The sequence below is a fragment of the Perca flavescens genome, chromosome 5 (assembly GCF_004354835.1).
Source record: "Perca flavescens isolate YP-PL-M2 chromosome 5, PFLA_1.0, whole genome shotgun sequence".
NCBI classification, from domain to species: Eukaryota; Metazoa; Chordata; class Actinopteri; order Perciformes; family Percidae; genus Perca; species Perca flavescens.
This window is the reverse complement of record NC_041335.1, coordinates 32847882-32865347: the sequence shown is the minus strand read 5'-3', so window position 1 is coordinate 32865347 and position 17466 is coordinate 32847882. Positions and strand designations below refer to the sequence as shown.

Here is a 17466-nt window from a genome sequence, read left to right as displayed (position 1 = left end):
ACAGTGAAAGCTCCGAACTTCCTGTCGAAAGCATACTGTTTGTGTTAAATCCGGGGTCTGACTTATAATTAAAAAAAAAAACTTAAGTTTGATACCAATATAGGTCTTACTGAAGGCATTTAATGGTCAAAATATTATTAATAAATATTTGAATATATTCAAATATTAATATTAATAAACAAACGAACTTCGAATATGATCTTTGGACAAAAGTCAAAACCCTAATGGTAACATCTGTCTCATTCGGTCTGAAATCCTTTGTTTCCTGTCAGTCTCTACAATGAACTTTCGAATAAAGGAAAACTGTTTAAAAAATAAAATATCACGCAAATTTCAATACACGTCATTAGGAATCTCCTGTGACCCCACGCTGTGTTACTAAAAAAATTATTTCTCGTAGTTTGTGCTCCTCTGAATAACACAAAACAAATGGAAATTGGAATTTTTTGTAAATTCTCAGTGAAACCTTACCTTCTGGGACAGACCCTCTCCTCTCCGCTCACGCTGCCATTTTTTAGCCCTTTGTGACAGGACGGGGGGCTGACGGCGGTGCAGAAGGATGTCTCCAGGTAGCTGAGAGGCAGCGTCCTGTTCACAGGCCGGTGAATCTGAGCTTTGCTCCACCGGGTCAGAGCCGCCTTGCTCCCCACGTAGAAATGAACAAGAGCCGGTAAAGAGTCGAAGGCCTCGTCCTCCAGGCTGTACTGGACCCGAGTGTATGTCTCTGCGGACTGAACCATCGTCTTCCTGATGACAAAGTGAAGTGTTTTCTGCTCCCAGTGGCTGGTGAGGACAAAGTCGCCCTGGCTTGACTGAGAGTCTCTGACGAGGAAGTCACCGGGATTTACGACCAGACTCTCGGACACCTGAGGGGACAATGTAAATCATAAATTAATTTTGATTAATATTATGTAAATACATATAGAAGTTTGAACAACATATTGGCTCAGTGTGATGGCTTGACTTTTGGTAACATTATATTGTATTTGTCTTGGGATAAAAATGCTGTCACAACCATTTTCAGTGTTAGCTCATTTTTTTGTAGGTAAATGATTTTAGGTAAATGAGTTTATTTTGAGGTTAGTGGAAAAACTTTTGGATTATGTTTTGGTTGCTTTCTTTACTAGACTAAACTCAGTCAATGCCTATAATCTACCACTACGACAAAAACATATTTATTTTTAATTAAAATAGTCTAATTTGTAAGAAGACTGACGTAAATATGTTTCTAATTCTGATTTATACAATAAAGAAGGAATTCATAGGAAATAATGGTTTTTCATTTAACAACTGCTCCTCTTTCCTGGCACAGAGGAAATGATGCATTTCTCAAAATAAAGAAGAGGCCCAAATGTGTCAACCCTCCACCCTGAGTGCTGACAACTGCCTACAGAAGAATTAATACTGTATATGTTCTTCTTAATGCTGTTGTATTTTAATATCCAGGACACCATTCTGATAACTGAGATTCTCAAACAGAAAAGCCGATCAATCAGGTCTAAATAATGACTCCTGTATTAACACAGCTGCTTAGAGGGATCCCTTCTTTTTATCACATATTTTTTTAATATGGATCTACTGAACAAGATTTTGCCTTTGAATTTAGAATCAGTTAAACTGGTGTTTGAGCAGAGCTCCATCTTGTGGTTTAACCACTGCATGACTCGGATCCCTGAGATTTTAAAAGAAAAATCCACTCTAAATAATTTTTATGTAAAACTTAATTTGAAGGTAAGGTCCTATTAGCCAGTTTTATTTGGGTTCCTGTTGTCAAAATACCTGCTTTCATTAAGCACTTCTTAGCTAAAAGCAAAAAACAAATCATTCAGGTGATAAATTACCTAAATGGCCAAACAAACCCCTTTAACCGGGGAATTGAAGAAGATGCCGACTTTGTACACTTTCCTAACTTAAAACAAAAACGAGTATTGGTGGCTTTCTAGATTACAAGCTAAAACATTTACAATACGGCAAGAAAAGCCTGGTGTGTGTGTGTGTGTGTGTGTGTGTGTGTGTGTGTGTGCGTGCATGTACATGTGTGTGTGAGTGTGTGTGTATAATACAATGTGGGAACATACAGTAAATCTGATCACTATGAGGACACATTTTGCAACAAAAAAATAGGTCTTCACATGGTAAAACACCTAAAGTTTTAAATTGAGAATTTTTGGTTTAGATAAGGCTATGAGTTAAGGATTAGGCATGTAGTGGTTATGGTTAAAGGGATAGTTACTGTATTTTGAAGTGGGGCTGAATGAGGTACTTATCCATATTCAGTGTATTACCTACAGTAGATGGTGGTCGGCACGCCCACAGTTTGGAGAAGCAAGAATACTCCTGTCTGCTTCTACAAACTGGGACATGCTGATCATCGACTGTTCTTCTACTGTTGTTAATGGTAATACACTGAGTATGGATAAGTATCTCATGTAATCAGAATAAGAATCAGAAAGTGTTTTATTGCCAAGTACGTTTTTTAACACATACAAGGAATTTGTTTTGGTGTTGTTGTTGCACATCACACATTCTCTAAATGGAATATTAAACAATATAAGTATAGGTATAAACAATATAAGTATAAGTATATGTACATAGTATGTATTAAATTAAAAATAAAGATAGAAAAAAAAATAAAATAAAATAAATAAATAAAGAGCAAAGAGCATTACAGCAGAGAGAGAACAGTGGTATGAAGAGCCAATAACAACATTTTAAAAAAAATACAAGCCATCCCTTAAAGGTAAGCCTCCAGCCAATGCAATGTCCTCCTGCGTGACAAACTAAGTGTGTGTTTGAGACAGACCTCCCAGGGGATCGGTCCGTGGTACCAGGCGTGGCTCTTCAGGTTGCTGCCGCTCAGCTTCAGCTCCTCCTCCAGCTGCTTCTTCAGTTTCTCCGATGGTGGCTCCAACCAGAACTTGTCTTTGGAGAACTTGAATGGCATCACAGGTGCACAATCAGACGCAAAGACCCAACAAAGAAAAACAACAAAAATCAGTTTCATTAGGTATGTATCTGGCTTTGGGTTTAAATCCAGACAAACACAGAGGTCAACTGTCTGCAGCATATCTGCTGCTCCTTTCTACTTTCCTGCATCTTGAAAAGCAAACCAGACTCCTTCAAAAAGCTGCTTGGAATTTTTGTGTGTGTGTGTGTGTGTGTGTGTGTGTGTGTGTGTGTGTGTGTGTGTGTGTGTGTGTGTGTGTGTGTGTGACGGACAGCTCTGGCATTCCCACACTGGCGACACCAGGGGCCCGAGACCCAGACCCATGCGGGAGTCCTCGCCTCGTCGCCGTGGCAACATCATTGTGCGATGGGGGTCATCACTCTGTGGCGCTTTGTCTTACACGTCTTTATACAAACAGAAAAAAAAACTAAGATACTGTATATCAAGAGTTGACACCCACGACGGGCTGGGAATGCTTTTTTTTTGGGACACACACAGACACACACACACACACACACACACACACAAACAGTTAGTTACTGTTATTACACTTATTTATAGGTGACATGTTGTTTTTCTACTCTCTGACGCCTCCCACCCCTCGCTTTTTGACAGAATGGTTTGTTCCACTGGACTGTGAATCAAGGGTTGAGCACCGGACCACTTCAAAACAAAATAGTGTGTGTGTGTGTGTGTGTGTGTGTGTGTGTGTGTGAGACCTGGAAGCCCCTAATGAATAGCTTTAATTTCATTAGCATTATCATTCATTGCCAGCTTGTCCCTTTCAGACAAGTGTGTTTGTCACATATCCAATTATAAGTCAATGAACTGGAAATTCTCTCGCTCTCTGTGTCCACCTTTTCCAGGCAGAGCTGCCGGCCGAATCGAGGCCGCCGCGGTTACCAGCAGCAACCGCAGCGGCTTCAAAGTATTTCACCACAGAGGGCCGCATTCCCCAAGTTTTTTCTGTCACCCGTCCTGATTGAATTAGAGCCTGAGTGCCGTGTGTAGAGGATCACAGCAGCCCAGTTTTAATTTAACCTTCACTGAAAATGGTGCCATGGCTGGGAACAGAAAGTGTTTTGTCCAATGAGGAAGAGAAAAGCAGAAAAGAGAAAAGCAGTATCACAGCTAAAAAGGAACGCACATAAAGAGGATGAGTGTTGGATTAAAATAGATTTAAAGTAATGTAAAGAGAAAGCTTACCTTCACATATTCTCCACTGCTGTCTGTCAAGTCCTGCTTACTGAAAAACAAAAGAAACATCATTGTTTTAGATTGCTCTTATATATCTGTATGGTTTCGACGGCTCTTGGGTTGTTTAAAGGTGAAATTTAGGTTGTTTCCAAGAGAAAGTGGACCTTTTATTCATGGTTTTCTAATCACATTTCTGTTTAATTCTGTGGTATCTATTGCTGCATGTGTATCTTGTCTAGGACACTTTAATTTCCTAGTAGGATTCCTCCACAGAACTTTGTAATTTGGTATTAATTATGATGATAATTGACTTGAGAGAACAGTTCTAATTTAACCAAAGTAAATAATCATTAAATGTTCATTTACTATTATCTAAGTTACAGTAGCAGTTCATTATAATTTATTCAAATTAAATGTGTTCCAATTTACCAATATTTTGCCTTTAGTATCAGATTACATATTTGTTTCCAGGAGACATCCTGGGAAATGATTAGGAAGTTGTGGGCATCTTAAAATGAATATGTTATGGACAACATAAGTAATGAATTAGATCTTAACACCAAGCTGCTTTGTCAGGATTGTGTGGGTGGGGTTCGATCAGATTTGATTCTCTGTGGTAACATAAACAACTGATCAGATTCAGATTTTTAGCACAATAACTTTGACTAAATAAATCTCAATCAGAATCTGTAAACAAGATGACAAATCTGACCAGATATTTAATTACAACTTTCAGTACTTTACAGTTTTTGATACTCAATGCTACAGCTATATTTTGGCAACAAGTCCTCCAAACCACACAACAATATACGTAGGTTGTTTATTCCTACCTTTTAATATGACCCACAGGAGCATTTTATAAATTAGCACCCTTGGGTGGCATGAAATATGACCACCAGGAGCATTTTATAAATTAGCACCTTTGGGTGGCATGAAATATCACCCACAGGAGCATTTTATAAATTAGCACCCTTGGGTGGCATGAAATTTGACCCCCCAGGAGCATTTTCCATCCTCATATCTAAACCTAACGGTTGCAGTTTTAAATACGTTGCAAACATTCACAGCGACCACAGTTTGGTTATGTTTAGGCACCAAAAGTACTTGGTTAAGTTTAGAGAAAGCTTGTGGTTTGGTTTTAAATCTGATGCTACTTCACTTCCGGTTACGCACGTGACACGGAACATGATGTAGCTTTGTTTGTTACATAAAGTTTAAAAAAAACTTGACATCTACTTTCATTTATAAACAGGGCACAAACCCCTGTCTACTGGTTGAAAGTCCTGTGTTTGTTTGACCCATCCACCACCCCAACCTCCCTTCTTACGCAGAAATTTGGCGCTCTTATACTTTGTCACCTTACTGCCTGCTTTGGACCCGTCATAATTACTATGGCCACTAGAGGGCACCCCCATTATAAATGTAAATATAATTCGCAATGGGCGCCTTGTTGGGTCATTTGGTAGAGCGCGCGCCCATATACAGAGGACCAGTCCTCGACGCAGCAACAGCAGGTTCGATTCTGACCTGTGGCCCTTTGCTGTGTGTCGTTCCCACTCTCTTTCCTATTTCATGTCTAAGCTGCCCGGTCACAAATAAAGGCCTAAAATGCCAAAAAAATGATCTTTATATAATTATATATATATATATATATATATATATATATATATATATATATATATATATATATATATATATATATAATTACTGCTTGAACAAATGCCTTATGGGGGCGTTTTTCAGGGGAGGACAGTCTCCAATTTGGTCGCTAACAAAAAAGTCTTTCGGTTCAATCGGTACCCAGCTTTGCTGTAATAGTCAAGGCAGAACATGCTGTTTTCCTTCTGTCTGTCTGTCTGTTTCTGTCCTGTTGCACAACTCTCTGACAGCAGCAGTGTGTTAACGCGACAACACCCAGCAACAGCTTGCCACACAACAAACTCCTCCGGGCAGGACGGGGAATATTTCTGCTGCTGTGTGAAACGTCATATCTGCAGTCAATCTGTTTTTCAGGACTGAAGCAAAGGAAACTTCTTTTCTCCCCCAAATGTCCATCCAGTGATCACACCAGCTGGCTTTTCACCAGGTCTGAAGGCTCTGGGATCCAAAAAACTCAGCTGCACACACGGAGGAGCACAAACACGTTTAACTGATGTTAGAAATAGGGGAAAAACTAGCTGCAGTTGCGTGGTTTCTTCCTGACAGCAGTGACTGTGGAACTGCACGTTGGCTATGTGAAACTTTCTTGGGTCACTCTGCTCCTCGACATGCTGCATATTTCCATGGGTAACGTCAAGGGAGGTGACCTTTTGTTCCCAAACACAAACTCAGATAGCAAACACACACACACACACACACACACACACACACACACACACACACACACACACAAACATACACACACAAACACACACACACAAACACACACACAGATGGGAACGCACAAATAAAACATATTGCATGTGAAACTCCCTGACAGTCAAAGGCTGCATTTACAATCTTATGTAGCAGATTTTATTTCCTGAATTACTGCTTGTATTAGTATGGAGCTCATCGGGTGACATCAGATAAATAGTTTTTAAAATATTTTCATGATAAACCCTGGTTTAGGACGTGCATGCATTTTAATAACAAGTTTTGTTTTGCTGTGATTATGAAATGATTAGAGTTGAAAAAGAAAACACGTTTGATTTATTGAGATCATGAAACCACTTCCTCATGATCATGAGAAAATATCTTACAACATTTCATCATCTGGCCCTCATTACAAGTGAATATTAGGGTATTAGTTTTTTGATTATGTTGTAAATACTGCTGAAACTGAAGTATATATTTTTATGGTTTAATGTCAGCCTACTGTACCAACAGCGTGTTACAATATAGGTTTGTATTTTATTTTATTCTATACTGTCAAAACATTGTAGCCTTGTTTGTTGGAAAACTGTTTTCTCTTTACTTAAATGCCACAATTTAAAATCTTAGATTCTATATGTCTATATCCTAGTAATTCTGGGAGAAAATATGATCAAATTGCTGCTTCTCTGCAGAGCCGATGTGCATCCGTTTTGAGAAAGAGGAAACAGGACAGAGGTATCTCTACGATTTGACGTGTGGAGAAGCCACCGGTGTGTGGACTCACATAGAAATGAATGGATGTGTGTCAGTGTGTGTTGACCTTTAGTGTGAGTACAATAACTTATGGTTATTTTTATGCCTTTATTACAGACAATAGAGAGATTACAGGAAATGTGGGGAGGAGAGGTGCAGCAAGGTCCCCAGCTGGACTAACTAACCTTAATGGAATAGAAGAAAAGTACAATTTCCCACTCTATATCTATCTTTCTTTCTAGAGGCTATTTGTTTTCTGTTATTATATCTTCTTATTGTCCACATCAACTGTTTTATAACCACCTTATTTACGGCAGAACAAAGCGCTGGTTCTGGAAGCGAACAATGTAACGATCCTACAGTTTATGTTGTGGCCACCAGATTTAATTGTTTCAACTTTGTTTCTGAGATGTTGTTTTGTCCGTCATCTTTGTATGTAAATACTACAATACCCATGAGCCTTGGCTGCCGTTGCCATGGATAAAACGCCAATCAGAGGCATGAAACAGAGTGGATGCGAATTCAGAACGCTTCGTCGTTGTAGCTGAGAACAAAACATGGCGCCATAGTAGAATTCACGCCAAAACTGACCCATAATCCACCGGTCATTCTCACAGAATTGCTTCCATATAACGACATCAGGATCACAATCATGATGGGGACGATTGAAATAATTGAATAGTACTCGTACAGGTTACTGTGTGAAGGGAGGGGCTGAGGACAGAGAGGGGAGGGCTGCATGAGGAGCGCTAGCACTGTCGTTTACAATTCTGGAGGTTTTCTTTTCCAGAAAACTGACTACCCCAGCTTTAAAGTAATAGCCGAGACACACCAGCCAGACGGCCGACCGTCGACAGAAAAGCCAGTCGGAATGATCAGTCGGGTCCCCGAGGTCCAAAAAACTGCCTCGGGACACACTGCGGCGACACCGACTTAAGAAACATAATACGTCTCCATAGCAGCAGGCGGCGCTACTCGGTATTGTTGCCCAAGAAATGAAAACCGGCAGCTGATTGGACAAACGCGTCACATGGGTTTGTTTTCTCCGGAAATTCAATGCCAGACTGTCATGGCGGCTCGTTCAGAATACGATCTCATATTGTACTAAAATAGTTCACTGACACGTGTTTGTGAAAACATTTTAAGCGAGGAATAGGCCGTGCAGTTGCTGAATCTGTCTTCATTTCAGATCAACAAAGGTCAGTTTAAAAGATTTTCGTCAGATTTTGAGAGACTCTAGTCACTCTCATTCCGCTCACCATTTCCGGGTGAGTCCCGACGGCCCTGCCTCCGACTGAACATGTCAGGTCGGCCAAAACGAACGCCGACAGCCCCCCAGACGGGACACAGACTCGAGTCACTGACCTCGCCAGACTGTCCAACAGCCGATTATCGGCCTGGTGTGTCCCGGCCTTAAGGGAAAGACTGTCGTCATTGTTAAGAGAAACAAACAGTGACTGTTGGTACGAGATCATGCAAAACTCAGTCTTTGTTCATCCAATTATCCCCCCCCTCCCGACCTCCTCCCCCGGGAGGTTTTCCAGCAATAATGTCACACTACTTCTGACTTTGTCATTATCTGCATGACCACAATAAATCCTTTTTTTCAGCTTTTTTACACCTATGCGATGCACACTGTAATCAAGCCTCTCAAAATACAACACACACACATGTGAGCTACCTCTCTCACTAATGAGTTACTCCTTAGGTATTTTAATTTGGCATTGATTGACTTTTTTGATACTCTTTTGGGATATTTCAATACTAGGAAATACCAGTGCCTTAAAGTCAGAATCAAAGTTCGGTACCCAGCCCTATGGTTCTGATATTAGCTGCGGTGCTTTTGGTTAGGCGGGGTGTCTCCACTATAAAACACTGCAGGACACCCTGGACTTATTTTACACATGGTCATTCACAATTTATAAAATGTTTATTCGGACAAGTATGTTAACCTGAGGAGCCAAATGGTTTGTTACACAGAACCATCTGAGAAGCCGTCATTGGAAACAGGCAAGGCACTTTCAAAAATACCTGGCAGGTGATTGGATGAACCATCGTCACAGCCGTCACACACCTAAACCACGCCCGTAGCTGCCAGTAGCTCCTCACCGGACGCTGATTGGTTCAGTATGCTGGATGTTCAGACACAAACGCATTTACTTGAAGCCTGACAAGATGGATTTTCGTGTGATATGGGATCCCGCGATTCTCGCGTGATCTCGTGACTACGCATTAATCCGGCTGCTGTGCAAGTTAACAAGTATGTAGCATAAACCAATAATAACGTACACAACCATTGTGCATTTACAAGCTAGGCTAATTTGCAATGCTGGTACTGAGATCGGGAAAGAAACTCAACACAAAAAAATCACAAGAGACAGTATAAAACACAAAATTAACAATAGGTAGGCTACGTACATTAAAAACACAGAAATCAATAAGAAAATACAAACAAAACAATAAAGCACCATAAAACAAGAAGCACCAGAACATTCATGACTACATGACTGCTCCCTCTTTATTAAGGGTCAAAGGTTTCAGTTTAAGTTTAAAATGATCCCAGTCAGGATCCAGTTTAAAGCTTTAGTGCGTAACTTTTTGATATTAATAAACGCCCGTTACATTCAAGCCATTGCCAAATGAGTTGCTACAAAGCTAATTTAGACTATCAACTCTACACAACTCTCTCTGGATTTCTCAGTATGACTATGTTCAGAAGATTGTGTCGTCCGGTGACTTTCCCACGCAGAAACTCAAGTGAAGATAGTGACCTCTTCTGAAGAGTCCATCATGTTTTTTTAATCCTCTGTGTCCTCCTTGGCTACTAGCAACTATGTGGAGTGGGGGCGCGTGCGCCTTCACGCAAGGCTTCATGTGGATGCGCCAACAGTGTTGTTGTCATTACTTAGAATTCCTCATGGGGGCGACAAAAACTACGCACTATAGCTGTAAGTTCTGTAGCAAAAACAATTCCACATGTTGATCCACCGAAAAGAATAAGCTGATCGTCCAAGTGAGGATTTACGTATATAGGGACACCAGAGGTCAGAAAAAAATGTTTACAGCCTGAAGATGACATTTAGATTGTACGGTGATGACCGTATGATGAAATCATAAAATATCTGGTGTCATATATCAAACAACTAACTGTTAACAGTCACAGATCAAAGTCAGGTGTAAATCCGGTCACACAGACAAGACAGACAACAGCCTGCATTCATGCAAAAAAAACCTTATCACTATTCTCACTGAGAGCTGAGGAGGATCAAATTCCTTCTCTTATGTAACACACATACAGTACTCAGTCCAGTCCAGTTTCCTCCTGCACTCCTCCAGCTCAGACACAGACGGACAGACTGTGGACCAGCCTGGTCATCCACTTACTTCAAAGTTGACTAGTTGTTGTAAATGTTTTACTAGTCAGGAGCTTTTCATGTTTTATGGCATTAAACTAACAGAAACCATGTGTTTGTTTCCGCTCTAAATGCACAAAACACAAACTACACTCCGGAAGAAAATGATTGCAGTTCAAATATTTGCCTCAAAAATGTAGAAAAGATGACTGATGCAGATGACTCCTGGGGGAGTTTAACATAGATAACATTCTTCTTCGGACAGTGACTGTCCCAGATGAACAGCAGCGTACTGACTTTATATTAGTAAGTAGCCTATTCATTTAGTTATCAATATTAATTGTCTCACCTTATATCTCGCTCGCCGCAGCGGGCTGTCCGACAGCTAACGTCCCCAACTTCACACATCTTCTCCGGCACAGTCAGAGACGCTCTGCCGCTGAGTGTGAACCAGTTAACCGACTGGACCACGGCGGGCAGGCAGGGAGCGCACTGCGCATGTCCGCTGCAACAACTACTACGTTGGCTGTTTTAAAGCCTACTACAGTTAAATAAACATCACTACGAAACGTCCCCAGTTTATTACTTAAGGTGATACAATTATTTTTTTGTATTCCAAGTTTTCGGAAATTTCATGTTTGGATGTGTAAATGAAGCATAGGAAAAATCTACATGCGCAAATTGTGTAGTGTAAAATAAATGTTTTATCTTTCCACTAGTCTGAAAGAAGATATGTTATGGAAGCAAAATAGCCCAAATTCTCAAAATTGACCAGTGCATGAAATAACCTGCTTGAAATGTCTGGCCTTAATGTATTTTAAACACGATATTGTTAGGCATTATCTGCGATACAACATTAGGCCAACTGTTTATTAAAACATTCTTATATTACCATGACTGTTTTCTTGTTATATGACTTTACTGTAGAAATATTAACATTTCCTCTTTTAATAATATTATGACAATTAGCCTACATAGAAAATACTTAATTCTAACAACATTACGACTTCTTTTCATGTAATTATCATAATACACTTAAAAGTATTATGAGTATGCATTACGGTGTTTATATTTTGTTTTTATCTCTGTTGTTGGTAGAGTTATTCTTGTTAATTATTCAAAATACAGCCTATATTTCTGAATTAATGTGTTTAATGTAATATGTATTATAAAGTTATGTTTTTAACATTGTAAATTGTAAGGTTATTTCTGGACCACCAGCTAGGAGTTATATTATTGCCTTTGTTTATTTGTTTCAGGTGTTTTTCCCCTATTTTCTAAAAAAGAAAAGTATCTGCCAGTGCAATATAAATGTAGCGTTCCACCAAAACAAAATAAATAAAGTTTTCTTAAATTTGTAAGGTCTATTTGTCTTTATCCTGTGGCAATCTGCCTTATTCTGACTTGTATCAAGAGACTGACATTCTACTGACCACAGGTTGATATAATCTCATTGCCATGGCAGATTATTCCTGGTGTTGCTTTAAACCTTAAATCCTCTGTTTATAGGGCATGGCCTAAAAATAAAAGAAGAAAAACCCACAGACTATTTGTGGGATCTTCTAGCTTCTGAAAGTTCAATAATAAATTAATCCACTTTCTCACCTGTCACCACGATTTACTTCCTGCGAGCCCGTCTCAGACTTGGTGGTTTCCTGTGTAGGCCTACTCGTGGCGCCTCTCTGCCTCTCTGTGTGGACGCCCACGTGGCTGCGAGCTGCTTCAGCTATCGGATCCATCGGAACGTAAACATCCTGTGGCAAAGCCGCTTTGGGGCCATTGGTCGCCATGTTAGAAGGCCCTTTTACAGCTCTACCACTTTCTAAAGCATCCCTGCTCTTTGACAATGACCCTGGGCTCCTAACGGGGTCCACTGAAGGATTATTGAAGCAGTTCTCAGGTGCTGAGGTCAAAGGTGAAGCCCGGCTGGGTGTCGGGGTGGCGGGCAGCGGCCAGGCCGGTGCAGAAACGGGTAGAGGCCGGTCCAGACTGGTCGTACTGAGGCCGGACAGGGCACCGAGCAGAGGGGAGTCTCGGACATGTTCCCCCGCCTTCCACTGGCTCTGCCCTCCACTCACCAACCCCTCCTCCTCTTTCTTCTTCTTCTCCTTCTGCCCCCTGCAGCTCTTCTTCTGTGTCTGGCTGCGTGGCACAGTGCCCACATGTGTGTACATCTCGCTGAAGCGGGCGTAGCTGGGGCTGCGGAGACAGGCCTCCATGTCGTCCACCGATTGTTCCCCCGCTGCTGATTTGGCACCGCCGAGGCTCCCATCATGCTCTGGGACTGACTTGATGTTGGCCTTCTCCGACTGGCGGCGGGTGGAGAGATTGCTGAGGCTCCCTAACCATTTGAAACCTGAAGAGTAGGAGGACGTTAATTAGGGTTGACAGAATCATTCCTTTGTCAACATCATAATGGGCCTTAACGACTTTAAGACTCAACGTGAATGAAGACATATAAATAACAATAAAAGAGGGAAAAAACACATATGTGCTTTTACACTAAAAAATTATAATTTACTTTTATAGACACTAGATATAATTTCGGCTAGTTGTGGAGATATTTCACTCTGAACCATCATTGGTATGTTTTGAGATCAGTCAGAGGCCGACACATTCTCTCCAACAACTCCTCCAATCCATAACACCACATACTGTAGGTCATTTGTTCCAACCCTCTATACCAGTGGTTCCCGACCTTTTTTCCTTGGTGCCCCCCCTACTCATGTCTGAGAAAAGCTTTTATTATGTTTTAACAGCTGTATACTACTAACCGTGTATGGATGTGATATTAGTTCTATTTTTGTTGTCGGTCTGGTTCAGGTTAAACTCTTTGTGAAACATGAACAAACACAAACAATGAATGCCACAGAACTTTCTTTTATTATCCAGTTTGACAGTCAGTTATAATGGAAAAAGAACCTAAATAAACTACTTTAACGTAGATTTTCTTCAGGGCTTTATTATCGGATCGGTGCATAAACTCCAGTACTTCCCGATACCGATACCAGCGTTTTAGGCAGTATCGGAGCAGATACCGATGCTGGTATCGGTATCGGACCATCTCTAGTTTTAGCCTTTCGTCCACACAAAATGCGTTTTAGGTCACTGAAAACTAATCTTTTTAACTTTTATCTTGTAGCGTCAGAGTGCGCTGTTATCTCCTCTTTATCATTGTCACCAATGATGCAACGTATTGTGCAATGGTGGACGTGGCCAAAATAGTGCAGGTTTGAAACTGCTAACAGGATTTTTTTATACATAAATGTAAAGTTACTCCATGTTTTCTTGAGTTTTGCTGACTTTATAGTTAAGTGTGATATCAAAGAGTATCTCCACTTCACCATCAGTCCACACATATGATTGCCCTCTTCCTCAATGCGCCATTGCAGCCAGGGAGACTTCCGGTAAAAGCTTCAGGGTTTTATCTTGAGAGCACATCAATTGGGTTTTTATTTAGACAGAGTGGTTTTTTTTAACCATTGTGTTGTCTTCCCATTGACCATGCAACATTATGTTTTTCTGGGTCAAAATTAAAAATCCAATTAAAAAAAAAAAATCCTTTCTTTTCAACGTTTTGGTCTTCTTTAAGAAACTTGTTGTTTTTGTCACTTTTTATGATTTTTGTAAATTCTTTTGACATTTGTTTTTTTTTCCTACGTTTTTGAAGCTTTTTCTGAAATGTTTGTCACTTTTTAACATCCTCTTATCATTTTTTTTTTTTGAATAAAACCCCCAAATTCAGTGAATGCGGTGAACTGATCATTTATTTTACTTCTGAAGAGCGTTGTGAGGAAACCATTGCACGTTATTATATTTTTGACAGTTTGGTTAAAAGAAACCCAAACTTCTCATATCGAAACTTTTTGAAAATGGGTCAAATTTGACCTGAGGACAACAGAAAGGTTAAACAGTGCTTGTGTTGACGGGATTTTATTTTTTTAGAAAGGAGGAAAAACCTCTTTTTAAAAATATCCGTGTACGTGTGAACCCGGCCTGTTATACCTCTGTACATCCCACTACTCTACAGGTCTTGACCTTAACGTTGAGACACTCGGATCTGACATTCTGAATGAGGACGTGCAGTAAATGACTTACTGTTCTTTCAAAATATGACACATTGTATTCAGTAACACAGGGAAATACAACCTGTGACTGTTAACCTTGTCATCAGAGCTGTCTTAAGGCAAAGCAACGCAGCTTTATTTCTATAGCACATTTCAGCAACAGGACAATTCAAAGTGCTTTACATAAACCATTAAAGAGCAGTTCAAAACAATTAAAAAACATAAAAACAGATGAAATATGAGAATAAAATGTACAGTGCAGGATAAGAAATTAAAAATTATTTAAAGAAAGGCAGCATCATAAAGAGTTTAAAAGAACAGAGTTGCGGCGGACCTGCAGTTTTCTGGGAGTTTGTTCCAGATATGTGGAGCATAAAAAAAACTGAACGCTGCTTCCCCCTGTTTAGTTCTGACTCTGGGGACAACAAGCAGACGTGTCCCCGACAACCTAAGAGGCTTGGTTGGCTCATAATGTAGCAGCAGATCAGAAATGTATTCGGGCCCCAAACCATTTAGTGCTTTATAAACCAACAGAAGTATTTTGAAATCAATTCTTTGCGAGACAGGAAGCCAGTAAAAAGACTTTGGAACTGGAGGGATGTGATCCACTTTCTCTTGGTCTTTAAAGAAGAATCCAACATGGTATCTATTATTACACCAACCTGCTCAGGCTCAGTCAGGTACATTAGTCCCTTTGTAAGATGTAGTCGTACATTTTAAAGACAATTAAAGAATAATGTTGGACCTTTGGGCCACCAGCGAAACCAGCAGCTGCAAACATTTAATTTTCACTTTGTCCTGTGAAACACAAAAAAAATGTTTTCTTTTCCTTGGAGTCAGCTAAGGAATGTTGTTGTACCCTCATCTGCTAAAACTCTCATCGTTTCTATTCTAAAGCGCAGCCCCTCGAGCTCTCAGCAGTGTTTGATTATGTTTCTGCCCCGGGGACCTATCAGACTCCGAAAACAGTGACGGGTATTTATTTCCTCAGCTAAATATAGACACTGTGATTTTGAGAATGAGAGAGAAGGGAGATGATGGAGGTGCAGATGCAAAGAGCTGCATTTGTTTCATGTTGAAGCCAGATATCTCTGCTGAACTTTCCTGACAACGTTCACTCAATGTTTTTATTCATCTTACAATGAAAGTATTAAAAGGAATTTTCATTAAATATTATTTATATCTCTACCGTACACCGAGAAGCAAGATTTCCATCAGACTTCAGGGATATTTCTTTTAATTAGAATTTTTTTTCACTGCCTCCTCAATGGTTAAAGAAATAGTTCATCATTTTGGGAAAGACACACTTTCTCCCAGGCGGAGAGTTCGAACAATATACCTTGTTCAAACAAGATGTAATGTGTCGTTCAATGAGCTTTAGAAAGTTACAAAGCTAGGCTAGCTGTTGCCCCCAGTCTTTATGCTAAGCTAAGCTAAGTGGCTGCTGGCTGTAGCAGACATTTTTGACTTGTAATAGTAGGAAAAGCACAGCTGAAATTGATAACCTTAACGATGGCTCATTTCCATCAAGTGTCCCAGTGAGCTATTTCAGTGAGTCAGCATGTACAATACCAGGGCCTCTCCTAAGTGGAATGCAGCCATCAGTAATGGTTTTGAATGATGTTGAAGTCAACATGTCTGCCATGAAAAAAGTCTATTAAGGTTGACAGGTCTTTTTATACAAGAGTTCAAGTGGATTTGGGAGTTTGGACAAAGTCTCAATAGAATCCAGCTGACTAGACGTAAATAACCTTTGAATTAATTTGTTTAAGAGGGTCACTTTTGATGGAGCAAGGATAGCAGTTTCCCCCATTGCTTCTAGTATTTGTGCTAAGCTAGGCTAAACACGACTCATAAAAGTGAAACTGACTCTGGAGAGGACAACATGCAGCAGGATTTCCCAAAATGCTGATCTGTTTCTTTACTTGATACACATGTTAATATATGAAATATTACCAAACAGTGAAAATACAACAGGTTCTCACTCCCATCTCGTAAAATACGGACACTTGGTCAGGTGCCTTTGTCGTTGTTATTGATGCTAAAATTGTCCTTTAGCGTCATATAACGCGCTTTAACTAAACAAGCTTGGTACTGGTCGGGACTATTGGCGTCCCTTTTGACGCAGTTATGTTAAGGAAAAGGTCGTGGGTGGGCTTATGTTTCCGTGACACGCGGGAATAACGGGACGGTTAAAAAAGAAAGCGACGAACCCCTGTCTCCGGGGTGAAAGTCCTGTGTTTGACCCACCCCCCACCCCAACCATCCTCCTTATGCGGAATTTCGCCCTAACATCCTACTCGCTAAACCCCGGATGCATTTTTCGTCGCTTCAGACGCTGACAGCCACTGTCCAAACATCCGTAGGCCTATTTTACGAGTTCAGAGTGAGAACCGTTTTTTTTTTTTTTTTTTTTTTTTTTGGTGGAACAAGTGAGAACTGACCTGTCTGCACTGTCACTTTATAAAGAAAAACTATAGGTAAAGACACACAAGGCTTTAAGATTTAAGGTTTTATCATAGATCATAGATGAACTGGGGGTTTTGACATCCTGTTAAACTCAGAGAATAGCAAGTTTGTTTACTGTCCTAAAGTTTCTAAACTGGACTGAATGGCAGGCCTTCAGATGCATCATGGGTGAAATTCAGCTTTAAATAGTGAACAACTATGATGTCAACCAGCAGAAGACGAGAAGCACAGCCAGCTGTTGTCCGTTCAGGAGAAATTTGCTTTCTTTTCTTAAACTCTGCTCTCAGCCGCGCCGCTGTCCATTCAAACTGCACAAAGATACGTC

At 40.3% G+C, this 17466-nt stretch overlaps 1 protein-coding gene across 2 annotated transcripts in view; it reads right to left on the bottom strand.

Annotated features, from left to right (window-relative positions):
- The window catches only part of LOC114555163 (SH2 domain-containing protein 3C), a 42723-nt gene that overhangs the window by 23331 nt on the left and 1926 nt on the right, over window positions 1-17466 (bottom strand). Inside the window, exons 2-5 of one of the 2 annotated variants that reach the window (XM_028577356.1) lie at window positions 12211-12961; window positions 4154-4193; window positions 2804-2932; window positions 472-866 (exon numbers count right to left, since the gene is read on the bottom strand). In XM_028577356.1, coding sequence (XP_028433157.1) covers window positions 472-866; window positions 2804-2932; window positions 4154-4193; window positions 12211-12961 — 1315 coding nt within the window. Of the gene's footprint in view, window positions 1-471; window positions 867-2803; window positions 2933-4153; window positions 4194-10954; window positions 11087-12210; window positions 12962-17466 lie in introns of those variants that run through there. The other variant, XM_028577357.1, reaches the window with a different exon arrangement.